Consider the following 26,225-nt stretch of genomic DNA (forward strand, 5'->3'; position numbering starts at 1 on the left):
GCCCCCGTACCGGACCGGGGACCGGCAACGGGATCGCAACCCTCGGCGTTGCTCCCGCGCCTCACTCAGCCAGTGAGTGGGAACCGGTCTGTATGTGGGATCCGAACCCTCGGGCGGGAGCGCCGCCGCGCTTCCCAAGCGGCGCACTATCCAGTGCGCCACCGGGCCGGCCCTGTCTCTCTTTATTTCATTTTGAATGATTTCTATTGCTATGCCTTCAGGTTCACTAATCTTTTTTCTGTAGTGTCTGATCCGCCATTTATCCCACCCACTATACTTTTTACCTCATATTTTTAGAAGGTTAATTTGGCTCTTTTTTATGCATTTTATATATATCCTTAACTTTTTGGACATCTGGAATAAAGTTATAATGATTTGATGTCATCTGCTAATCCTAACAACAGTGTCAGTTCTGGGTCAATTTCAATTGATTGATTTTTCTCTTCCCTGTGAATTGTATTTCCCTGATTTTTTGCATTCCTAATAATCTTTGATGGACGCCAGACAGTGTGAGCTCCACCTCGTTGGGTACTGGATATTTCTGTATTCCTATAAGTGTACTTGAGCTTTGTTTAGGGATGCAGTTATTTGGAAATATTGTGATCTTTTCAGGTATTGGTTTCAGATTTGGGAGGTGGCACCAGAGCCGTGTTTAGTGTAGGGCCCATTTTGCCCTGTCACTGAGGTGAGACCCTTCTTGGTCTTCCACCCCAGTGCCCCCCACAAGTTATCAGGTTTTCCCATGTGGCTTGTGGAAGCAGTGCTGTTTTTAGCCCTGTGTGAGCATTTTTTAAAATTTATTTTTTATTAGCATATTCATTGTTACAAATCATACTTATTCTGTATGCCCCTTATCCAACCTCCCCCCCTCTCCTCCCCCCTCTAATAACCATAGAATTTTTCTCTCCATCTAATAGATTAACTGTTCCTCTGTTGGTTTGTTGCCTAAATGATGTTCAGTGCTGAGACAGGTGTGATCAAGTCCTCCCCTATTATCATAAACCAGATGCTTCTTCTATTACTTTGGAGTGTGCTTTATGGAGAGAGAGGACATCTTTTTTCTTCTTTTTTTTTTTTTGGTCTCTGCTGGTGCCTCTACTTGTGTCAGTGCAGTTGAGAGGCTGGCATGCCATCTGCACAGTGGCTGTGACTGCTGCATAGAGACTAGCCGCTTTTGTGGCAGTCATAGCAATCGTGGTGCCTATGGTGGGCTACCTATGTGGAAATGGTGTTTTTGTTGTGCTTTACCTGGTTGCAGCTGGGTTCAGCTTCCCCTGGCTCCATACCTCAGGACCCTGGTGGGGCCCCAGGGCAGTGGCAGTAGCTTGCCTGTGTGAGCTTTAAATACTGCTTTTTGGTGGGGTTTTTTCCTCTCTAATCTTTTTTTCCCATAGTCTCAGGTAGCTTTTTTACACTCAAGTGCTGATCAGTTCTCTACCAAATACTTAAGGCTGCACCCTGCATAATCCTTTCTCTACACTTGTCTCTCCTCTCAGGTACTCTGTCCTGTAACATCTGGCCACTGTGGTCACCCAGACTCTCTGCCTGGGTCCCTCCCTGCACTGCTGCCTGGAGAGTCTCTCAAGGGAGTAAACTGGGGCCACTGCAGGGCTCACCCCATTTGCTTCCCATCTCTCAAGGACCGCCGCACTTCATTTTCTCATATCCGGTGACTTGAAACTGTTGTTTTGTATGTTACGTCTCACTTTTTTGGCTGTTCCAGATGGTAGGCAAATCTGTCCCTGTGACTTTGTCTTGACCAGACGCAGCCAAGCATTTAGACACATGTTGTATCATCTGAGCCTGCCAAAAACCCTCTGAAGTAGGAAAACAGCACTCTGTCCCCATTTTACATTGCGGAAACTCCAGCTCAGGGAAGTAAAGTGATGTGCCAAGGATCACACAGCAAATAAGAGGGGCAGCCAGCATTCTCGCCCAGGTCTTCTGCGTCCCAGTCACTGCCTTTTCCCTGCACCAACCACCTCACACCTCAGACAATCCTGTTGCCTCAGGTGTGATGACTCCTTAAAAAGTTGCTCCCAGAGAGGGTGTGCCTTGTCTTAGAGGCTTATTCAGGTTTCCTCCTGTTCTCCTCTTCATTAAGCTGGAGAGCTGGAAAGCGAACATTGTCTAGCCCATCCTACTGAAGAGACAGCCAAGGCCTGAAGAGAAGAGTGCCTCGCTTGCCCAGCCAGCATGCTAGTGCCTGGGTCAGGGAGCAGCTCTCCCCACGCCACCCTCCTGAAGAGGTGGCCTGAGCAGAGTGCCAGGTCCTCCCTGCCCACTGCCTTTCTCCCTCCCTTTTCCCCTGCCTCCTCTGTGTCCCTGAACTCCTGGTGTACCAGCCGGCCCTCTTGGCCCTCCCTGTCCTCCAGCCTCTCACTTTACCCCATCACCCGCCTTCACATGTCCTCAGTCCCTGGGGCTCCCCCCAGCCCCTGCAGGGGATCTGGAGGCCTGGTCCTCTATGTCCACCCATAATGGCTGAGACATGCAGGAAATGACCACTCAGGCTCTGGCCACCCACCACAAGCCCTCTCCTCTCCCTGTGCCCATTGCTTTCCCCTCCTGAGGCTGCAGGAGCAGCTGCACGGGGCTCTGAAGTGGAGCACCCATATGAAAGACGGAGAGCTGTATAAATAGAATAGTAATAATAATAATTGTTGGTTTGAGATTTATCTACGACTGCTGGGGGTGCCTGGCCTTGCCCTCCCCACAAATCATTCTTGAGGGAAAAGGTCACCCCTAGCCGAGGATGATAAATTCCAATAACGCTGGTATAATTAGAACACGCAGTATTTAGATGTTTTTTCCCTCAGTACAATTAAGCAGGGATAATTGGGTGAGCTATTTTCCCCATGCTGGACATGCTCTTCTGCCAGCTTCCGCTCTTTGCAACTTCGTGCCGGGACACTCGCTCTCAGCATTCTCTCCAAGTTGTCCTGACCCAGTTGCTACCATGTCCCTCTGCGCATTCAAGTATGTGGCAGCATCTGCCAAGGGACACCAGTGAGATGAGGGTACAGAGAGGTGTGGGCAAAGGTCCCTGCACAGAGCAGTGGTTCGGTGATTGTGGCAGTGTGCGAGGTGTCCTGGAAATTTACCTGGGTGGGGCAACTGCTGTGCTGCACTGACCTGGGGCTTGGGGAGGGAGAGGGAGGTGACCAAGCTCTGACTGGCTGGGATGAGCTGGGCAGACTCAGCAGAGGGCCTGGGGTGTCCTGCGTGGGTCAGGGGCTCAGTCACAGGCTTTAGGGAGCCACCAGAGCCTGAGGCGAGAGGCCAGTGTGTAAGAGGAATTGCTCGACCAAGGCTCCTGGAGAGCCAGAGGTGGGAAGTTTGCTGTCTCCTCCACTGAGTGCAGGCGGGCCAAGTGGGGGCGTCAGGACACCTGCACACAGCTAGGTTTGGGATATAATCATCGAGCATCTGAATTGTGAAGCTGCAAGGTGTCTTCAGAGCATTGTGGTCTAACTAGTTGCGTGGACCATAGCAGTACCAACAGCTTGCATACTGTGTGTGACGGTTTGCAGGGTCCCACCTCAGCCGTCATTCCACCTGATAAATGGGATGAAGATTGTTGCTGACAACGTCATGAAGCCAGGCAAACAGCCAAGCTGAGACCAGGTACTGACCTCTAACCCTGGGGCTAAGATTGGTGCTGACCTCTAACCCCAGGGCTGAGAGTGGTGCTGACCTCTAAACCCAGGTGGTACCCATTAGGATGAAGGCACATGTTACCCTCATTTATCTCACCACAGGACCCTGACAAAGTGGCCCAAGGAGTGCTCTCTCTAAGATCCACCCCTTGAGATTTGTTGAGGGCCAAGAAGGCAGCCCCAAGGGCAGGGTAGCACGAGGGCGTCCCTGTGATGGGACCAGTCTGCATCTTGGTTGTGAGATGGTTACATAGATCTGTTTACACGGGGTAAAACCATGTGGGACTGTTCACACCCACATGCTCACACACACTCAAATGGGTGCCCATAAAAACCAATGAGATCTAGGTGAGGCCCGTGGTCTCTCTTTGTGTCGGGATCACACACTAAGTACCTTAGATTCTGCAGGTGGAGGAAGCTGGCTGGACGGCGCATAGGACTCTAGACTGTTTTTAAAATTTCCTATGAATTTATCATTACTTCAAAATGAAACAATGCAGAGAGAAAAGAACAGTCAGTGCCTGATCTGACGAGACCCAGAGCTCAGCGCCTGCCTTCGCTGGTCAGCAGTGAGGCTGTGCTTCCCCTTCAGGGGCTTTGTAGCTACTGCTGGAGACAGCCTCACCACAGGGCCCCGGGCCATGCTCACTCACCAGATGGCTTACCTGAGCTGGGGTGGGCGGCAAAGCCAAGGTGGCCAGACTGTTGCCCAGGCACATGGGGGGGAATGGGGAAGGCTCAGGTCCCAGTGGCTGAAGGCTGGGGAAGGGGACAGGAATTTCTAGAAGGCCCCAAAGGCTGTACATCTGGCAGGGAGGGCAGGACCAGTGCCTGGAACAGCGTGAAGGAAAGGATGCCCTCTCCCCACCCATGACAGCAGCTTATCCTGCCCAGCCTGAGTGCCAGCTACACCTTTGGCATTTTGTTTCTAGAGATGACAACACTGTTGAAAATACCCAAATACAGGGCTCCCAGCCCACAATCAGGCCCTCCCCATCGGTCTCTAAACCTTACCTGTGGCCTTGCACCTCGCTGCCCTGACGTCTCACCAAGATTTCCATGGCCTTCATCAGGGATGGAGGAATAGGGCAGCCAGGGAGACTTCCCTCCCCAGTCTAGAACCTTCTCCCCAGGGAAGCTGACACCAGCCACCCACCACAGCTTTTCCGTCTCATTTTCTGTGTGTGGCTTATCCTATCAAACTACACGCCTGCTCTGCCAGGGGAAGAGTGGCTTCTGTAGAATGGGGCAATGCATGTGTGGCACCCTGCCTCAGTGCGGCCTCAGCCGCACACCCTCCCTTGTCTGACCTCTGCCACAGTAAGGCCATGTCTTTGCGAAGTTGCCCACAGTCCTAAGTCTTTCTTCCCTGAGAAGGTACAGCTGCTCTGGAGCCATCACAAGGAAGGAGGCCCCCTTGCTCCTGTCTGTCCAGTCCCCTCAAGAGTCACCACTCAGCTACTCCTCCCAGAGCCCACATCCCCTGTGCCCACCACCTCAGCCATCTCCCAGTCTCTCCTCTCACAGCCACAATGGGGACGTGCTACACCCTGACCCCTCCCTGCATGCGGGATTGGTCACTAGAGTCCCCCTGCTGCCACTTCCTATGGACCTGGATGTTTTTAAGCTGGGCATAGCCTTTCACCCAGGACTGCCGAGCCCCTGGTGGCTTTGGCTTTGGCCTCCAACTTGCTGCCCCCAGACGGGCTCAGCGCCGTTACTCTGACCTCTGAGAAGCCGGCCCGAGGGGTATCCCCACACCTGTCTGCAGACCACTCAGTGCCTGCCCTCCTGCAGGTTCCCAGTTTGCCACAGGCAGGTGGGTAGCTTCCTCGGCTAATATATTTAACTGTGCTGCAAACTGACAGAGGACATGAAAGCCCCATGCAAGAGCCGTGTGCAGCACTGTGGTCTGCCATGGGCCTTAGCTACCAGCCGAGGGAGGAGGAGATGTTGCTTGTCGCCTTCTTCCCTCTGCCTCCCACAGGGCTCATCTGAGGGTCCAGAGCACCAACCAGAGCAGGGCTGGTGGGTGGGGATTTCCCGTGTGGTCGTGTGAACAACGTGACAGGAAGCCAGTGGCCACTCTTATGCTGCCACCACTCATCAGGCAGCGTCTGCACTGGCCTGGCATGGGTGCCGTGGGTGGGAGGAGGCAGACCCTGACGTGCTACTTCTGCTGACACCAGCCTGTCCCACCCTGTCCCTGTGACTGGACCCCAGCTCCTGTGCCCCTTGACCTCTGGATGTTGAGGGGTGTGGGCCTGTGTCTGACACCCCCAGCAGCAGCCCCATCATAGACAGCCAAGTATGGGCCTCAGGCCCAGGGTACCTGGGGGCAGGTGGACAGGGAGCAACTAGCTTCAGCATGCCCACAGATGTGGCCTCCAACAGACAGAATGGTCTTGGCCTGACTGGTGGTCACAAGGCACCGTGGCAGGATGCCTAGAGCATCTTGTGAGCCCCAAGCCTCCGCCAGCCAGTGAGGACCAGACATTTGCACGTGCCGATGGAAAAGTTTAGGTATATATTCACGTGTCTCAAAGCTATTCAATTCTTGTACATATAATTTAGGTATAACCTTTTTCTAATTACAAATAGAATATGCAGCACAGTAAAAAAATCTGGAAAATGTAGAGAATCATGATGAATCACTTTTAATCTTAGCACTCTGGGCTAACCACTGTTAACATTTTGATGTGTTTCCTCACGGCCTTTTTCCTTCTGTATGTCAGGGTGTGTGAGTGAGTGAAAGTATGTGTTCAGCCATAATGGGAACTTGTAGGGTTTTCTCCAGCATGAAAGTTCAAGGCTCGTCGTTGATGGATGTGGCTGTTCTGTCTTCCTTAGATCAGCCCATGAGTGCTTGGAATGCACCAGATTCTTGACTTGAGAAACCCAGATACTCTTTTGAAGATGGAAACTCTTTGATTTCCTTACAGCCTAATCAAGACAGCAAGCATCCTCTTCCCTCAGCGTTGAGAGCAGGCACCTGCATACAACCCAGCTTTAGATGGGAGTGGGTGGGCTGCCCCTTGGCAGAGCAAGCTGGTTCTTGTGAGGAGGAGGTCCATCTCCTCTTGCATAGGTCATGGTGGGAGAGCCTCTGGGCAGCCTAGGGGGTACAGGTTCAGACAGAAGACCCATGCCCCTGTGGTGGGATGGGGAGAAGGCTGGGAGCACCTTGCTTCACAATAGAAGACGTCTGACGGGGATGGGGCCATGGCCACAGGGCAGCCGCGTACCTTGCTGACTGAGCATTATAACGTTGGTGCAAGATTCCCTCAACCACGGTTACTGTAAGCTACTGCGTGCTCAGCGTTTCCTTGAGCCAGTGCGTTTACATACCTGACTTCTTTAGTCTTCTTGGCCACGCCATTTGCATACAGGACTCAGAGGTTTGTCACTGTGCCCAGAGCCACACAGCTTCTAGGTAGCCAAGCCAAGGTTGGAAGCAAGATCTGATAGAGTTCAAAGCCCTAACACCTGGCAGCTAGGTCCCCCGTCCGGCATGGGGGGTGGAGTAAAAGAAGAGCTGGGCGGCAGTGTTCCACTCTGAGGTGCTGTTTACCCCAGGGTTTGTCGGCATGAATGGTGGCAGGGAGGATGCAGGGGGCCTGGCACGTAGCAGGCATTGGCATGTACTTGCTGACTGGCCCCTGAGTTGTCCCCACAGAGCCCCACCGCCAGCCCCACAGTGTCTGGGTGAGGAGGCCGAGCAGCCCCAGCTCAGGAAGTGGCTGCAAGACATGGCCCCATCTTCTCTGGGCCTCACTTTGCTCTCCTTCCCAACCCAACGTGGGCACCAGGCATGACCTCTCCCAGGCTTCTGTCCTCCCAGCCCCCCACCCCCCCACCCCTCACAGTAGCCTCTCCATTTCTCATATTCGAGAGCAGCAGCTTGTGGAACACCAAAGACAGGATGACTGGACTTCAGGGAAGCAGGGATTCCTGGAACTGTGTCCTGTTAGGTGCGTGGTGTCATAGATCTGAATGTGGAATTTTCATGCTGCTGTGGAAACGGCCACCTGTCAGCCCACCTCCCCTGGGCCTGCAGCTGCAGCTGCTCATCTGGAACAAGGGGGAGCGTCTCAGAAAAGCCAGTGGGGAGCAGCGAGCAGGTGTGTGTCTGAGAACATCTGGGCAAGGTTGGCCCCAGCTGGGGGCAGCTGTCAGGGTGCCCACGGGCTGTCCCGTTTCACAGAGGCCTTTGCACCAGGTCACACTCCAAACTCAGCAAGGTCTGTCCTCATCATAGAGCAGAGATGAGACAGATGAGGGCCCTGCCGCATGGAGCATGTAGGGGAGATAGACAGCAATCAGAGAATTCCACCTACAAACAGACACGGCAACTGTGATGAGTGCTCTGGAGGTGCAGTCATGGCTCAGCTCCATTCAATGCAGAATCTCTCTTCACGTGTCCTGTGTGCCAGGCCCTGGTCTGGGTGCTGGCGATACTGCAGTGGCCCTGATGTTCTAGGAGAGGTGGACGAGTAGATACTAGTCCTTTGTCAGATATATGACTGCAAATATTTTCTCCCAGTCTATAGCTTGTCTTTTCATCCTCTTAATGGTGTCCTTCACAGCACAAGCTTTTTAATGTTGGTATGGTCCAGTTTATCCATTTTTATTTCATTTTATAGAGTGTGCTTTTGGTACCAAGTCTGAGATCTCTTTGCCTAGTCCTGGATCCTGAAGATTTTTTCCTATAGTTTTTTTTTTTTTTTTAAGTTTTATATTTTACGTTTAAGTTCATGGTATGTTTCAAGTTAAATTTTATATGAGGTGTGAGGTTTAGGTCAAAATTCTTTTTTTTTTTTTAAACTATGGATGTCCAACTGCTCCAGCACCTATTGTTAAAAAAAAAAAGGCCATTCCTCCTCCGTCAAATTGCTTTCAAACCTTTGTTTAAAAACTGGGCATGTTTGTGTTGGTCTCTTTCAAGTTCCTGTGTTCTAATCCATCGATCTGAGTATCTTCTGCCACCAATACCCACGTCTGTACCATGTAGTAGCTATGCAGTCTCCCATAACATAGGGAAGAGTGATTCCTCTGCTTTCTTCTTTTTCAACATTGATTTAGCTGTTCAGGAACCTTCCCTTTCCATATAAATTTTAGAATAATTTTGCCTATATCTACAAAAAATCTTGCTGAGATTTTGATAGGAATTACATTAAACCTACATGTCAGTTTAGGGGAAATTGACATACTTACTACATTGTCTTCCAATACATGAACATTGTTTCTCTCTATTTAAATATTCTTTTGATTTATTTCATCATTAACATTTTGTAACTTTCAGCATACAGACACTGCTCAAGTTTTGTTAGATTTACACCCAAGTAATTAAGATTCTTTGTAAATAGTATTGCCTTTTTTATTTTGCTTCTTACTTGTTTGCTATTGCTTTATAGAAATACAATTGATTTTTGTGTGTTAATCTCATTTCCTACAAACTTATTGAACTCACTTGTTGGTTCTGTAGATTCCTTGGGATTTTCTACATGGACAATCATGTAATTTGAAAGTAGGGGCTGTTTTATTTCTTGCTTTCCAATCTGTGTGCTTTTTATATCCTTTTCTTGCCTTCATGACCTGGCCAGAATTTGCAGTGTTGTGTTGAGTACGAGTGGTGGTAACAAGCCCCCTTACCTCATTCCCAGTCTTAGAGGGAAAGCAGTCAGTCTGTTACCATGAAGTAGGATGTCAGCTGTAGGTTATTTGTGGATGCTTTTTATCAAGATGAAGTTCCCCTTGATTCCTACTTTGCTGAGAGTTTTTATCATGAATGGATGTTCATGAACTAGCCTTGCATACCTAAAATAAATCCCTCTTGATCATGGTATTGTATCTAATATTTGTTGAGGATTTTTGCATCTAAGTTCATGAGTGATATTGGTCTGTATTTCTGTGTGTGTGTGTGTGTGTGTGTGTGTGTTTGTGTGTGCGCGCGCGCGCGCGTGCGCATGTGTTCCTGTGTGCCTGTATGCACGTGGGGTCTTTATCAGTTTGGATACTAGGTTAATAGTGAGTAGGAAAGTATTTCCTCTCTTTCGTTTTCTGGAAGAGATTATGTAAAATTGGTACTAATTCTTATTTAAATGTTCAGTAAAATTCTCTAGTGAAATGATCTGGAACTGGAGATTTCTTTTGGAGGAGGTTTTTAATTACAATTTAATTTCTTTAATGGTTATAGGACTGTTTAGGTTATCTATTTGACCTTGGCTAAGTTTTGGTACTTTGTGGTTTTCAAGGAATTGGTTCAGCTCTTCTAAATTGTCAAATTTATGAGCATAAAGTTTTTTGTATAATTTTATAACTCTTTTAATGGCTTCAGGATCTGTGTTAATATTCCCTGTTTCATTTCTGATATTGGTCATTTCTCTCTTTTCTTTTTCTTTCTGTCAGTTTAGGTAGAGGTTTATCAATTTTATTGCTAATTTTCAAAGAACCAGCTATTGGTTTCAATAATTCTCTTTTGTTTTTCTGTTTTCAATTTTGTTTATTCCTGCTTTTGTCTTTATTGTTTCCTTCCTTCTACAATGCTTTGAGTTTATTTCGCTCTTCTTTTTCTAGTTTCTTAAGAGTGGGATCTTAGATAACTGATTTGAGATCCTTCCTCTTTTCTAATAGAAGCATTTAGTACTATCAGTTGCCCTCTAACCACTGCATTGGGTGTGTCTCACAAATTTTATTATGTTGTGTTTTCATTTTCATTCAGTTCTATGTACTTTTTATTTCCCTTGAGACTTCCTTTTTGACCTGTGGCTTATTTAGAAGTATGCTTTCTAATTTCCATGCATTTAAAGACTTTCTTGCTATCTTTTTCTTATTGGCTTCTGGTTCTTATGTCCTTTTCATGTGTCCTCCTTTTTCAAGCACTTCTTTAGTTTCTGACACAACGAGGTGCTCTAGCTCAGCTTATGTTCACTGCTCCAGCCCTGGAACCAGCCACTTCTTCAAGGAGCAGTAGGGACAGTTTTGTTTACATAACCACAATACCACCATCACATAAAAACAATATTAAAATAACTCCCCAATATCTTGAAGTAGTATCTTTTACATTTCCTGAATGCTTTACAATTTCATTGTGTTATTTCAGTTTTGCTTTTTTGAATCAGGATTCGGGATTCCATCTATTGCAGTGAGTCTGATCTCCAGGTTCCTCCTCCATCATGTTTCTTCATTGATGGAATTTTCTTTAATGCCCTCAGCAAGGGTGACCTCAGAAAGGATTGCTTAACAGGAATCCTTTCACATGTTGCACCTTGCCTATGAGCCTCAACAACCCTGCAGTTAGTGGGGGGCAGGGGACAGAGGGCACAGGGCAGGGGGAGTCACCCAGAGGAGAAGGATGTCTTGTCTGCTTTCTGAGTGTCTCTGTTAGCCCCTGACTGTTTTGTTACTGAGGACCTCTTTGCTGAAGAAGCATTATGAAGCACCTGTTGAACAGCTGGGACACCGCAGGGCTCGGGTGTGGTGAGGCTGGCACTTATAAACCTCTTTGGCACCAGGCATTGTGGGAGTACTGCCTCATGCATTTCATGTTAGAGTGAGCTGCAGCAGCAGAGCTGGGGAGCAACAGGGCACTTGCCCTCACCCGCAATGCCGCCAGTGCCCCTGCACCATCTGCTCTCCTCTGTCTCTGCTTCATGACGTGCATAGTGGTAGCCGGACCGTGGACTTCCAGGGCCTGGGCTGGAAACCTCAGGGGCAGACCCCGCTCTGCTTTCAGAGGTGGGAGCAGAGGCCCAGAGCAAGGACAGGCTGGGTCTAGGCTGGAGTCAGGGGCCCTGCAGAGCGTCTTCATTAAGGTTGAGAGTCTCAGGCGCCCCTGGGCCACCCGCGGGCCACACCACTGCTGATCCTTCCAAACACTGGAAGGCAGCCCCATAAATACTTCTAGCCACATCCAACATGTCTTACTGGGCAATTTGCTTTTTAAAAAATTGCGCACTAATTTTAAGTGAACAGCCCCTAATTATAGTGATTTACAAGGTACCTGGGGACTGGGTGATATTTGAATGTGGCAGAGGGCTGAGCAGAGATTGATCGGCTCAGCATAATTCATTCATTCGGCACATTCTGATAATACCATAGCTGCTGCTGAGGCAAATCTGAGTGAGAAGGTGGCCCCCTCCAGTGTGAAGGGGGATGGGATACCCTGGGGGAAACTGACTCCAGAGAGAGGAGGCCAAGAGCCCTGGACGTCTGCAGAGGGTGGGCTCGTCGGGGTCCTGCAGGGCGGGCACAACTTAGTCAGTCGGGGATGGCATTTTGCAAACAGTTACATCTGCCTTTATTTGGGGCTTTGAGATGAGAGACTAGCACTGGTCACTCCTGCCTGCCCGCCTGCTCCCTCGACCCAACTTGCAGGTCGTCACAGAGGCATAGGGTGAGCCTTGGGTGAGTGGGCTGATGGAACAGAGGTGGGCTTCATGTTGGTTGCTAAGTTTTGCCTGTTAATAGAGCAGCAGTTGCTGGACTGACCACCAAAGACGTGTTTGTCTCAAATAAACAATGATTAGGACTGCAGGCTGCAGAAGGGGGGTGGATGCTGGGCAACCGGGGGTCTCCCAGTGAGCCCAGAGAGCCACATCCAGGTTAGTGCGGAGGAAGGCGTCTGCCTCCTCCAAAGCCTATTAAGATCGGGGAGGGGTCAGGAAAGGTGTGTGCCCAGAGGACAGCTGCTTTTAAGTGCCATCTGGCTGAAGTCCGACACCAGGGTGGCCCAGGAGACCTAGCTGGGGGTGGTACGGACCTAGCTTAGGAGGCTGGGAGCTTGCCTCTCAGAGATTTTTCTTCCCTGTACTGATCCCAGCCCCCAGCCAAGCACCTCTGCCCAGCGTCCCGCTTCTTCCCCTGACAGCTGCAAGAGAATCAGCCCTTCTGACATTTAGGGGAAGAAAATTCAGAATCAAGATCAGAAGGCAGAAATGAAAGGATTTTCTTGGTAAAAGGTCAGAGTGGTTTCTCTTATTTTTGTTTAAAAATGGTTTGTGTTGAACTATGACAAGGCTAAATGTATGAACAGGCAGTAGGAACAGGAGGCAGGCTGGGGGTTGGCCTGAATGAGAAAACAAGAAAAGTTACGGAACAAACAAGAAAGGTGGCAGCTCAGGGAGTCATTTAGACACCTAGCATGGTGCAAGCTCTTCAGGTCACGGAAGGGGGTGCACAGCTTGGGGGCAGGGGAGCTGACACTGGGCAGCTGGAGGTCTCCTGGAGAGCCACATCCAGGTTAATGTGGAAGAGGGCAGCTGCGTACACAGGGCCACAGGTCAGCCGGCACGTGCTGGTCCCACACCATCAGGGGCTGGGCCAAGCAGCAGGTGCACTCAGGTGGAGAGGTGAGTTGTGCACACGGCAGGGGGAACTTCCAGGACCCATGCCAGGGGCAGCCAGCCACCCCCTGCGGCTCCTGGGTGAGGGGACATCCATAGGGCTACTGGGCTTAAGGGAACTTTTTTAAAAAAATAAAAAGCACTTTTTTGAAGTACAGTTTACATACCAAGCAATTCACCCATTAGAGTGTACAATTTGATTCTTCTTAGCTTATTCCAAGTTGGTAACCATCACCACAATCTAATTTTAGAACATTCCCATCACCCCACAAAGAAACCCCAAAGCCAGAGCAGTCACTCCCCATTTCCCCCTAACCCCAGGCCCAGCCCCTGGCAAGTACTCACTACTTTCTGTCTCTGTGGATTTACCTCTTCTGCACATTTCATGGAAATGGAGTCTCACACTGTGTGGCCTTTTGTGCCTGGCTTTGCGTATTTTCCAGGTCCATCATGTGGTAGCGTGTATCAGTACTTCATTCTTTTTATTGCTGAATACTATTCCATTGACGAATAAACTACATTTTGCTTATCCAGTCATTAGTTGATAGTCGTGTTGCAGTTTTTGTCTATTTTGAATAATGTTGTTGTGGACATTCGTGTGTAAATTTCTGTGTGGATGGATGTGTTCAGTTTTCTTGGGTATACACTAGGAGTGGAATTGTTGGGTCACATGAGAACTCTGTGTTTACGCTTTGAGGATCTGCCAGACTGTCATCCACAGGAACTGCACCATTTACATTCCTACCAGCAGCACACACAGGTTCCAGTTTTGCCCCAATCCCACCAGCACTTGTCTGTCTTTTTTAGTATGGCCATCCTAATGGGTGTGAGGTGGTATCTCACTGTGGTTTTGATTGGCAGTTCCCTAAAGATTAGTGATGTTGAGCAGCTTTTCATGTGCTTGTTGGCCATTTGCATATCTTCTTTGGAGAAATGTCCATTCAAACCCTTTGCCCATTGTTTAATTGGGCCATTTGTCATTTCATGCTTCAGTTGGGAGAGTTCTGGGTATATTCTGGATACAAGTTCTTTATTCAACACATGGTTTTGAGAGGGAGCTTTTTGATGGTTTGGGTGTCTGTGTCCACCTGCCTGACCCTGGGGCTGCACTGTTGAGCCCCATGGATGGCATCACCTGGGCCTGGGCCTCAGCCTTGCTGGGCCAAGTAGGTCTAACAGATCCTCTCTCCAACATGTCTGGGGCTTCTGCTTTTCATTTATGGGGATCTTGGTGTGGCAGGTGCCCCACTGAAGCAAAACCAGCAAGCAGGCACTTTGTGGATCAGTGAGGACAAGGCTTTGCTGGCCAGAGCTGGCTGGAGATGGGATGCCTTGCCTTGGGAAGCAGAGGTCTCCCGGTCGTTGGGAGTGTGCACATGTCACTGGTATATCCCCTGTGGGCATGTTTCCTTCCAGCCTTGGAAGACTCCCATGGGGTCAGCTGTGGTCCCCAGAGTGGGAAGTGGCCCCTGCATGGACTGCACTGTTCCTGGTCAGATGTGGAGAGAGCAGAGGGCAGGGGTTGGCTGTCGGTGGCCTCCACCCCATTCAGCTCCTGACAGTGCTGAAACAACCCCGCTAGTGCTGCTCATCTGGCTGAATGGGGTGCAGGGGCCATAGGCCCAGTCTGGAGATACAGCTCCATTTTTCCAGGCACCCTCCACCCCCCGACCCAACCTCCCAGCTCACCTGGTTCCTCCAGCAGGCAAGAGCATGGATCACTTTTCCTAGCCCAGGCAGTGATAGAGATGGTCATCACAGGTGGTCCTAATTCAGCCTGGGCCACTGTGGGCTCCAGGTGTTCTTACTCACCTGGGTTGGGCTGGTTGGCAGGTGAGGCTCCAAGTCAGGGTGGCAGCTGGGGAAGGAGGGAGCTAGCTCTGTGAGTTTCTGCTCACAAGTGCCCAAGCGCCTTCAAGTTTCTTGCTGGCTCAGGGCCAGTTCCCCCTTTGTACACAAAGGGTCCTGACTATGTCCCTACTGCAGCTTGGGTTTTGGAGCTGCTGTCCGGTCTGGACACTCCCCTGGTCACCAAGAGACGACCCATCTTGTCTTTCCTCACTGCTTTTTCCCCAATTATACATGACATTTACATAAGGAAGTAATAAAAGGGATTATTCTGGGCTCCAGAATCAACGGAGCCAGGACCAAACCACCTGGCACCCCACCCTCCACAGCCCCCAGGCAGCCTGGGATTCCAGTACCCTCACTGCACAAATGGGGAAATTGAAGCCAAGAGGGGCTCTGTGAAGTCTGGAAGATTTTGCAGGGCTTGCCCTGGGCTGAGACGCATAGGTCCTCAGGTCCTCAGCCAGAAGGAGCATTGGGGTCAACCTCAGCAGGTCAGGAGGGGCAAGTAACTGGAGCTGGAGAACTGGGAGTGGGTGCCCCAGCCCCCAGAGACCTCCAGCCCCCAGGAGACCCCGAGCCTGCTGGGCCAGTTTTTCTTTTCTTCTGAATTGGCATGGGATCCTGGGCCTTTCCAGCATCCTGTGCATGAAAGCAGTCCCCTCCCCACCACTCAGGCCACCTCCCAGGCAGAGGAAGAAGGGAGTGGCAGCAGCAGCCCCCTGAGTCAGTCAGGTCTCCACTCCATGCTGTGGATGAGGCCACCTAGCCAGGGAGAGGTGGGATTTGAATTTGGGATTTTGGCTCCAAGGGCAGCCCCCTCCCCACCCCTAGCTCCCTGTCCAGATGACACAGACCCTGCCCTTGATGTCTACAGCAAAACTGCACAGTGTGCATCTCAGCCCCCTATGCTGGGTGGCCGTGAGCAAGACACTGGCCCTGTATCTGCAAGAGGGACAGTAACAGACTGTGTCCCAGTGCCCTGTAGCACTGTTAGGGGAGCACAGGATCTAATCCCTGTGAGTGCCAGATGGCACCTGGCTGTAGCGCATCCTAGATGGCCATATTATGGTCGCCACCATTGTCCTCATCACTATGGCTGAGGTCTGAAGATGGGAGGAGTTGGAGCAAGCTGACCTGGAGGAAGTGATGAGCTGGAGTTCAGACTCCATGTCCCGTTTCCTTGGATTCCAGAACATAGGTGAACCCCCCAGTAGATCAGGCCTTGTCAGAAGTGGGGATAGATCCATCCCTCTTTGGGCCCAGCTCTACAGGCTGATGGAAGCCTCCTGGGAAAACAGGGCTGTTGGCCTCCACACTCTGCTGAGCTGGGTTCCACTTCTGGCCCCACAGGCAGCACTAGCCCCTCCAGAGGCTATTTACCCCCTCCAGGCCAGGCCCTCCCACCAGGCCTGCCCTCTGGCCCCCAGCTCTACCCCTGGGGAGGGGTCCTTGTGGGAAGGGAGGAAAGTGACCACAGTTCTCTCATGTCTCTCGCCCACCCCGCAGGCTACGGGACCCTCAGGCTCCAAGATGCAGCTGCTGGAGACAGAGTTCTCGCGGACAGTGGGCGAGCTCATCGAACTGCACCTTCTGCGCCAGGACAGCATCCCGGCCTTCCTCAGCTCGCTCACCCTTGAGCTCTTCAGTCGGCAGACCATGGCCTAGCCTGCAGCCTGCAGGCCATGCTTGGACCTGTCCCCGCAGGTCCCAGCCCTACCTGGCCACCAGGCTGTGTGCTGTATCCCCTGGGGGCAGCATCATGAGATGATCAGGACCCATAAGCCTGGACCCAGCCACAGCCCACCCAGGCAGCCAGCACCTATCTCACACGCCCAGGTGGCAGGGCTTAGGCTGCTCAGGATGTCCTGGCCAACCATAACCCACCTCTGCTTTGCTGCACTCCAGGGAAGCACAGTGTCTATCCTGGGCCTCCAGGGCCTTGTCCTCCCACTTCATCCTGGAAGGGTGGGCATGAGGCTGCTCTCCAAGGCAGGCCCGGGCAGCCTGGTGGAGCACTAACTACTCTGTGGGGCCACTTCTCTGCCCTCTCCTGAGGTGTCCCTATACCAGCTGTCTCTACCCACAAAAACCTGTCCATCCAGGAGCCTGACGGGGGGGCCTGTGTCACACCTCAGGCTCCTCGCCCATATGAAATAAAGTTTTCCTCCCCAGCCACCCTCCACCTGGCTCACTGTGTGTGTCCAATCTCCCTGCTGCTGCGCACCTCCGCCCAGGATCACCCCCCACCATCACCCACTGCCCAAGTTTCCCTTGGCTCCAGGCACAGGGGCGTCTGGAGACAATGGGAATGGCAGCCTAGGAGCGGTCAGCCCTCATCTCATCCACCCGTAACAGTAGGATATGCTTGAGGAGGCAGGAGCCTTGTCAGCAGTAAGCTACCTGCCATGCACAGCCAGGGCCCCAGCCCCTGGGAGACTCAGTGTTCAAAGTGTGGGTGGGATGAGAATCCCTGGGTCAGGCCTGTCTATGCTGTATGATGGGTGAAGATATGGTTAGGGTGGGCAAAGAGCACAGGCTCTGGACAGACACCCCGAGACCTAGTTCCAGCTCTGCCACCAACTGCTGTGTGAACTCAGGCAGGTGGCTCACCTTCTTTCTTCCCTCTTCACCTGCAGAGCCAAGACAGTCTCTTTACCAGGAAGGTTAAAGGCATCTTCTACATACCAAGAGCAGTTATGCCTGCACACAGCAAGTGCTCAAGTGCTAGCTTGGACCAAGAGTGACACAGGCCCCTGCCTGGTCTCAGGCTCCCCACCTGTCAGTGGACTGAGGACCCCTCCTGCTCGGACTGAGGCCTGGCCCATCCCTTTGGTTGGGAAGGCAACTCTGCCCTCAGCCCCACGCCTTCCCTTTGGTAATGGGACCTGGGTAGAGGTTGCTGTGGAGCCAGGGCCCTGGTGGCCACTGGGATTGGGGTGTGGGCTGCCTTCATGGACTGAGGATGAGACTTTGCCCTCCATGCCTATTGCTCCAAGGCCGAGGGAGGGGCCAGACCTGACTGGCAGCGCCTAAGCCAGCCCCATAGGGGCTTGGGCTCTGAGGGAGCCCACCCACGGGAGGCGGATGGAGGTTCTGCCCCCGAGTGCAGACAGGGCAGAAGATGGATTGCCCAGCCTTCCGAGCGGGAGAGCACCTCGTTCACATGCACGGCCGGCCTCCAGCCCTTCACCAGTCATGGGGAAAATGAGTCGGGCGACAGCCGCCCTCTGCACCTCCATCTGCCAGCGCCACTGCCAGCCAGGCACCTCCCCCAAAGGCGCCTGTAATTTACATGTGCACAGTGAGCTGCTATCTGGACTCAGCAGAGGGGAGCTGGGTGCAGCCACAGGAACAGGCCTCCTCCCTGAGGGGGACTTGAGAGGAAGGGACCCTGCTTCCTGTCTGCAGAGGAAGAGCTCCTGAGCCTGGGAGAGCATGCGCCAGAGGCGTGGCTGGTGCTGCTGCCTCCAGTCCAGACTTCTCACCAGGGGCTGGGCTGGGAGGATCCGGCTGCACTGCCTCTTACCTCCTGCCTCCCACTCCCCACCCCATGCAACTAAAACTGTCAGGTCCTGCAAACCTACCTGGAAGCCCTTCTCCTCCACGTCTCAGGGAAGTTGGGCTTCCCGTCCTCCCAGCAAGCAGCTCACCAGGAGAGGGTGAGTGTGTTCCTGGTCTCACAGCAGGAAGTGCAGGCTCCCTGGTTGGTCTTGCATGCCTCCACCCCCACGCTACTCTTCAGCACTGGCTTCTGTTCCTGCACTCAAAGGCTTTGGGAGGAAGAGCCTGCAAAGACCTAAGGGATTTAGTCCAGGGCCTGCTGGGTTTCGCAATCAGACTTGCCATGTGTCAGTCTTAGGCCTGCTCCAGTCCAGAGCTCAGACCCTGAATGTATGCCTCAGACGGACACATTGGCCTGGGCGGCCACCAGGAAAACCATCCACTCATCCATGGGCTCTCTTGTTCAAACCCCAGAGCCCCAGCTCATCCAGTCCTACCACACCTGGAGGGTGTTGCTGTTCCCACTTCTCAGGTGAGAACACCAAGGCTTGACGTGGCAAAGTGGCTTCCCACAGCCACATGTTAATCACACTGGGATGCTGGTCCAGCTTTACGGCTTTCCTCACTCAACACACCCCTTTGGATGAATTCCAGGTTCCTGTGCCCCTGTGCCTAGAGCCCCTGACCTGTCATTCCTTTTTCGTTAATATTTCTACCAGTGCATGGTGTGGGGATGGAGGCTCCCCGTCCCATGCCATCGGTAACAGTGATAGCAGCAACACTCGTTTCAAAGCCCTCCCGACCCTGAATTGGAGGCTGCTCTGCCCACACCACTGGCCAGCATGGGCTTCACCACATGGGGCAGCTCCATACAGTGATTCTGGAGGCAGCTCTCAGGGGTCCTGGCATTTTCAAAAAAACTAGTTCAGAGATTTCAGGCAGATGTCAAAGTGGGTTCAATTCATTTGGTTAATTCAGACAATTATTTAGCACCTGTTGTATACTAGGTTCTGTTCCAGGTGCTGGGGAACAATGCAAAGTCCTCTTCTCTTGTTCCACACCACTCGAAACCTTCACAGTAGAGTGGGTGGGGGTGTTTGGGGTTTGGAGTCCTCTGGACCTCATCTCTGTGCTTGGCCCTGTCCTCCCTTGACTCAGGAACTCCAAATCCACCGTGTAAGGGAGGAGAGGCCTCCACAGATGTTCCTGGGCTACAGGCTGGGAGCGTGGGAGAGAGGAACCTGGCCTTTCTCTCCTACCCTACCTGCCATGCCCTCAGAGCAGCTGGAGGCCAGGCCAGCCACAGGCCCTGCTGTGGGTGAGGGTGTGACCAATTGGCACCATCGCCAGACATGCAACCTCATGGCCAGGGGCCCTGTGGTCACCACTTGAACCCATGCTGGACATATACCATGTCTGCATGGCCACAGACCCACGTGGCTACAGGACTCCACAACTGGCCCCAAACCTGTGTCACCTTCTTAAGATTTAGGGTCCCTGGCCAGATCTGATTGGCTGGGCCACCTGTCCACACCTGCAACCCACCCCCAGCTTCTGTAGCTTTGGGTGAATGTTCAGCAGCTAAAAGGGGACAAAGTCCCCCATCCCCAAGTAAGCCTCACATCAGCATCCAGAACTGGGTCTCATTCCTGCCTCAGTCTCCCCACCCTCCTCCCTCCACAGCCAGGGGCTTTCTGAGGCGCATCCTGTTGGAGAGCCCAGGGACCAGCCCCCTCCTCTGCCAAGCTCCTCTTGAAAAGTGACACCAGGCTCTGCCCACCCACCCAGTGACCACGGACAGATGGGCAGCTCTGATGCTGGGCTGTACTCCTTTGATGGGATTTTCCTCTCCCAAGAAGAGGCAGGGAGGGGCAGAAGCAGCCATCTCACTCTCCTGGTGGACATGTCTGAGCAGGCCCGGAAGGGGAGGCAGCAAAGGTCCCCCATAACATGTCTCTCTCAGTCTGATTTAATAAACCCACCACTCGAGTCTTTGTCAAATCCTCTTCACACACCTGCCAGGTGGAGTTGAAATGAAGTAGCGCATGGGAGCTGGGGAGGCAGATGACCCTGGTCCCCACCTGGCTCCTGGTGGCTCAGGCCAGGGCAAGTTCTGGTTCTGGCAGATCCCCCACTTCCCCCAACTCCTTAGTGGGAGCCTGATGCTAAATGGTTCTTAATCTGCTAATGACTAATTTTAAGGGATTAATGCCACAGCGATAAACTATAATTGCCAGGATGTAACAGGATTTGGCATGCCCCAAGGCTCCTTCCAGCTTCCCACAGGCTTGGAGAGGACAGCGCCGCCTGCTGGCACCTCCAAGAGACCCCAGCTTCCTGTTCAGAGCAGCCTCAGGCCCCGCTCCGTCCAGTGTTGGACAGCCAGCAAGGCATTTGCAGTGTATATTATTGTTTCTTCCCTTTCTGCACGTGCCTAGTGTGAGTTCTGGAAATGAATAAATCCCTGGGTTTCTCTAGCTCCTCCTCAGAGTGTGGTCCATGGACCAGAAGCAGCAGCAGCAACCAGGAGCTGTCTAGAAACACAGGTTTGCAGGTCCATACCCAACAGACCAAGTCAGAATCTGCATTGACAAGACCTTGGGCAGCTGGTATACCCCGTTCAAGTTTGCAAAGCTCTCAGCTGATTGAAATTTCCAATTTACAAAGCTCTTTCCCATCTGTGGGCACACCCCCATCCCATAATGATCCTGCAAGTTGTATCTTGTCAGGGGAGAAAGCCAAAGTTCAGAAAGGCAGGGACTTGCCTATGGCCACTGCAAGTCTGTGTCAGGCCCAGCCTCAAACCCAGCTCTCCCAACTGTAAGCTCAACAGTCCTTCCCAGCTTCAGAGTCAAGCTTGGACCATTTTCCTCCTGCTTAACTGTCGCCAGGATACCAGGGCCAAGCAGGGCCAGCCTTGGAGGCATGACTCAGCGGGCTAGGGGCTTAGAACCTAGAACTGTACATGCAGGCCTGTACATGCGTGTAGACATATGGCTATGTGTGCATGTGAGCATGCATGTATGGCTTGTGTGTGTATTGTGACTGTGTGCACATGTGTGTGCATTAGTGTACGGCCTTGTCTATGCGTGTATATGAGTGTATACTGTGTGCATGCATGCATGTGCATGGCTGTGGGCACATGTGTACATGCACTCTTGCACCACGAGGACAGGTGGCTTCACTAGACTGCTTAAATTTCTGCTTCAGGCCCAGAGAGGGGAAAGGCCTTGCTCAAAGTCACACAGCAAGAGACGGCTAGCGATGGAGAGCTGGGAGCTTAGTCCAGACATAGCCAGCCAACCTGCCTGTCTCATGATCTGCGTTTTCTTTTGTTTCTTTTCTTTATATTTAACTGCACAATCATAATGCATTTTTAACACTAAAACAAACAACCTTCCAACAATACAGAAGAAATGTACAGTAAAAAGGAAATGTTGCCTTTTGTGCCCCAACCCAGCCTCTCTCCCTTGTGAGTAGATTTGCACACCTAACGTGGACATACGAAATGCATAGTTTTGTTTCATTTGGTTGTTGCGTGTGGTTTTTAAATAACTATGTATTGTTCCGCAGCTTGGTTTTTCTCACTTAGCGACATGTCTTGGAAATTTTCCATGAAAGCATCTACTGATCTATTTCATTGGGTTTTTGTTGTTGTTGTCATTGCTATTTTGAAAACACTTAAGAAATTTTATTGAAAGATGACATACAGGGCCGGCCCGGTGGCGCACTGCTACAGTGCGCTGCTTGGGAAGCGTGGTGGCGCTCCCGCCGAGGGTTCGGATCCCACACACAGACCGGCCGCTCACTGGCTGAGCGAGGGGTGGGCGCAGCACCGAGGGTTGCGATCCCGTTGCCGGTCCCGGTCCCGGTCCGGTACGGGCGCGACACTGAGGGTTGCGATCCGTTGCTGGTCACGAAAAAAGACAAAAGGGGAAAAAAAAAAAAAAAAAAAGAAAGATGACATACAGAAACTCCAGATTCTCATTTTAAATTAAAATTGACAGCATCCTTCAGAACTCCCATAATGCTGAACCGTTTTTATAATTATTTTTAAAAGCAAACAAATAAAAACTAAGTTTCAGATTCAAATTAACAGATAAGTCTTGCTTGTAAACCCTTTCCTTGTGGATCTGCCCCCACCCTACTCATTGTTCAAAATTTTACAACTGTACCGTTCAAGAATGAGCAGCAGGTGTTTTTGATTGTTGGTAATGGTTACAGTTTCCAAGGACTGGACTCCTTGGCTGTCTGGAACATGCAAGTCCTGTTCCCACCTGGGGTCCTGGTATGTGCCATTCCCCCATGGGAATGTCCTTTCCCGCATACTTGCCTGGCTGGTCCTTGGTGATGGGCTCAGTTGTGTCCCCCCAAATTCATGTGTTGAAGTCCTAACCACCCCACACTTCAGAATGTGACTGTATTTGAAGATAAGGCCTTTTAAGAGATGATCAAAGTAAAATGAGGTCACTAGGGTGGGCCTAATCCAACATGACTGGTGTCCTTATAAGAAGAGATTAGGACACAGACACGCACAGAGGGACGACTGTGTGAAGACAGACAGAAGACGACAGCCATCTGCAAGCCAAGGAGAGAGGCCTCAGGAGAAACCAACCCTGCTGCACCTTGACCCCACACCTCCAGCTTCCTGATCTGTGAGAAAATAAATTTCTGTGTCTAAACCACCCCGCATCGTGGGTTTTGTTGCGACAGCCCGAACTGACTCACATCCTCACGTGTGGATCCTGCCTCCCCTCCCCGTCTCCTGAGGCACCTTCATTCTTCATTATGGCAGTTTTCACTACGTGGCGGTTTATTTAATGTGTAATTTATTTATAGTATACATGTACTGCATATATTATATATAGTAATATCTTTTAATCAGTTTAGTGTCTTCTCACCCATAGAACGGTGTGGTCAATAGAAATATCATGTGAACCACATATGTGATTTGGAATTTTTTATTATCCACATTAAGAAGAAACTACCGAAATTAAATTTAATAAATATGTCTTACTTAACCCAATATATCCAAAATGTTATCATTTCAACAGGTAATCTATATAAAAAATGAATGAAACACTTAAAATCTTCTTTTGGTACTGAGTCTTGGAAATCCGATGTGTGTTTTCCACTTTTGCCCATCTCCATTGAGACCAGCCACATTTCGAGCGCTCGGTGGCCCTAGGTTGTCAGCCCCCTGAAGGGAGGAGGGGCCCTACCTTGTTCACCCAGGATCCCGGGCACCTGACAGTCCTGGCGCATCAAGATGTACAGCATTTGCTGGGTGAATCCAGGCTGTATCTTAACAGGTATGTCAAATTGTCTCCCTCTTTCACTTTTTAAAACTCCAGAGAGAAGTGGCTGTCCCAGCAAGTCACCTAGGAGTTAGTGGAGGCAGTGGCAGAGCCAGGCTCCTTCCTGGTTGTGGGGCCAGAGGTCAGCAGTGAGCGACGCCCACCATGGACAAGAGACCCTTGGGCCTGGAGAGCCAAGCCTGGGTGCTCAAGGCCCCTCTACTTATTCCAAGGCACCCCTTCCCCCCAGATGGAGCCCAGGGTCCAGGCCATGGGCGCCCCCTGGCCTGGACATCAGGAGGTCTTGGTCTTGATTAGATGCCAGCTTGGCCGTGAACACATCTCCTCCCTTCCCTAGGCCTCAGTTTCCACATCCAGAAAATGGACTGACATCAGGACCTTCAAGGACGGTGTCAAGAGCAGGCTCCGCGAGGGCACCTCCACCTGGCCCAGCTCCCTGCGAAGGTGGTGGATACCCCAGGGCACAGTGTGTGGCCTCTCTAGTGTAACACTATAATTAGCTCAATTACCAACAGCCTTCATGCCTTTTTTCTTTTTTTTTTTTTTTTAACTTAAAATGGAAATTAAATTTTGCACTAGGTTTGTGGGCTGTTAACAGAATTCACTAATCAACACCAACTCCTTGAAAATTAGAATTAAAAAAGGTCTGCATTTGCATATTCATGTTTTTAATAGGGTTCAGAAGGTATATTTGCAGTTGATGAGAGGATTAATTAAATCTAATTTGCATTGGTGGAGCATCTTAACCCTTTCTGAGCTGCCTGGAGACTGGAAATAGCCCGAAGCTGAGTGGCTAAACGGAATCCAAGGCAGGTGGCCAGAGACACCACTCCTGTCACCCCTTCCAGACGGCTGTGCCCCTGAAAGCCTCCCTCTGTGAGCTCAGAGTGGCCCGTGGCAGCTGCAGCGTGGGGACCGAGAGCTGGCACCAGACCCCGTAGCCTTCACATTTGCTCAGCAGCAGCCCTGAGACAGGAGGTGACCGTGGTGGTTATTACTTAAAAAACAAACATTTTTTCTAAAAAATGTATACCATTGTGAAATATTTAGAAAAGGTAAGAAAGTCTTGAGAAGAAAATAAAAATCATTTATGAACCCACCACTCAGATAATCACTGTACAATTTAGATGTCTTCCAGACCCTTCCCCATGAGTGTGTGTGGGTGTGTGTGCACACACTGTCTCCTGTGTGCACATGTGTTGCATGTACACATACATGCATTGTGCACATGTGTGTTGGGTGCATGAGTATGTGTGTGCACATGCATGTGTGTACACGTGTGCTGTGTGCACTTGTGCACGTGTTGTGTGTTCATGAGTGTGTGTGTATGTGTACACATGCATGTGTGCGTGTGCGCATGCAGAATTGCTCCCCCCAAAGCCTGCAGCTCTCAGAGCTCCAGCATGGTCAGGGGGCCCTGGTCACCTTACGCACGGACATTTGGTGCACAGGACTAATGTGGTATCTCTCCCCATCATCCCAGAATCTCCAGGAAGGCAGGAGCATCATCAGAGATGTCACCACCAGGTGGACTCTCAGAATATACATGTATATAGTTGTACATACAACATGTATAGAGTTATAGGTACAACATATATAAACACATGTAGTTACAGACACAGGAAAATACATGTAGAGTTGTACATATGTGCATACATAGAGTTATAGACACAACATATATACACGTAATGTAATATATACAATATATACACAGAATTGTACACAAAATATATACATATAATTATATGCACCGTATATACACAGAGTCGAATATATGACAGTCACATATGGTTATAGATACTATATATATATATATATATATATACATATATATATACATACAAGTATGTATAAACGTTCATTATCAGAGTATTAAATGAGTAACTACTATGTGTTAGCCAAGACTTTTAACAGATGATAAGCTAAACCATTTTCTTTACCCAATAGGAGGAGCCTTCTGGAGGGGGAGAAAAGGATTCAGACACAAAAACAAATAGTTCAGTTCTAAACACAAGACCAGGTATCAGTGCATTTAATTATTTTCTCATGTTCTCTATTTTGTTCTTCCATCTTTGATACCCAAGTGACCGAATGGAATAATATGAAAGGAAATTAGATTTTGATAAACATACTTTTTAAAAAGGCAAAAACGAAAACAAAGTAATTTGGCAATAATATTATATTTCAAACTTATTGCTAATGATGAATCTACCTGATTGTTTAAATTTTTATTCTATCCTTTAGCTGATCAGTGAGTTATCCAAAAGACCAGTGACATATCCTTTGTAGAATTTGTGCTGATTTAACTGAGGAGGGGCGTTCCTAGTTGGTGGAGGATTTGGTTCACCTGGGTCTGGGCCTGGTGCCAGGGCGCCGCCCAATTCAAAGTGGAAAAAGAAAAACAAAGGGCAACAAATCAGCGTTCTTCCTATATCAACAACAACAATTCTGTCATTCAACCATGTCGATTTTACATAAAAGCAATGCTTCCCCAAACTCAATTCTTGGGTGCTGACTCATTGTATTTTTTGTGGTGACAGTGGAGGCTAACA

General features: G+C 50.5%; 1 protein-coding gene across 1 annotated transcript in view; it reads left to right on the forward strand.

Moving 5' to 3' along the window:
- LOC103588751 (mitotic spindle assembly checkpoint protein MAD1-like) overlaps window positions 1–16,601 on the forward strand; it is a 402,917-nt gene extending 386,316 nt beyond the window's left edge. Inside the window, exon 9 of the mRNA XM_008570554.1 lies at window positions 16,361–16,601. Coding sequence (XP_008568776.1) covers window positions 16,361–16,519 — 159 coding nt within the window. The 3' untranslated portion in view covers window positions 16,520–16,601. The remainder of the gene's footprint in view (window positions 1–16,360) is intronic.
- Window positions 16,602–26,225: the final 9,624 nt, after the last annotated feature.

This window comes from Galeopterus variegatus, unplaced genomic scaffold (assembly GCF_000696425.1).
Source record: "Galeopterus variegatus unplaced genomic scaffold, G_variegatus-3.0.2 Scaffold613, whole genome shotgun sequence".
Taxonomy (NCBI): domain Eukaryota; kingdom Metazoa; phylum Chordata; class Mammalia; order Dermoptera; family Cynocephalidae; genus Galeopterus; species Galeopterus variegatus.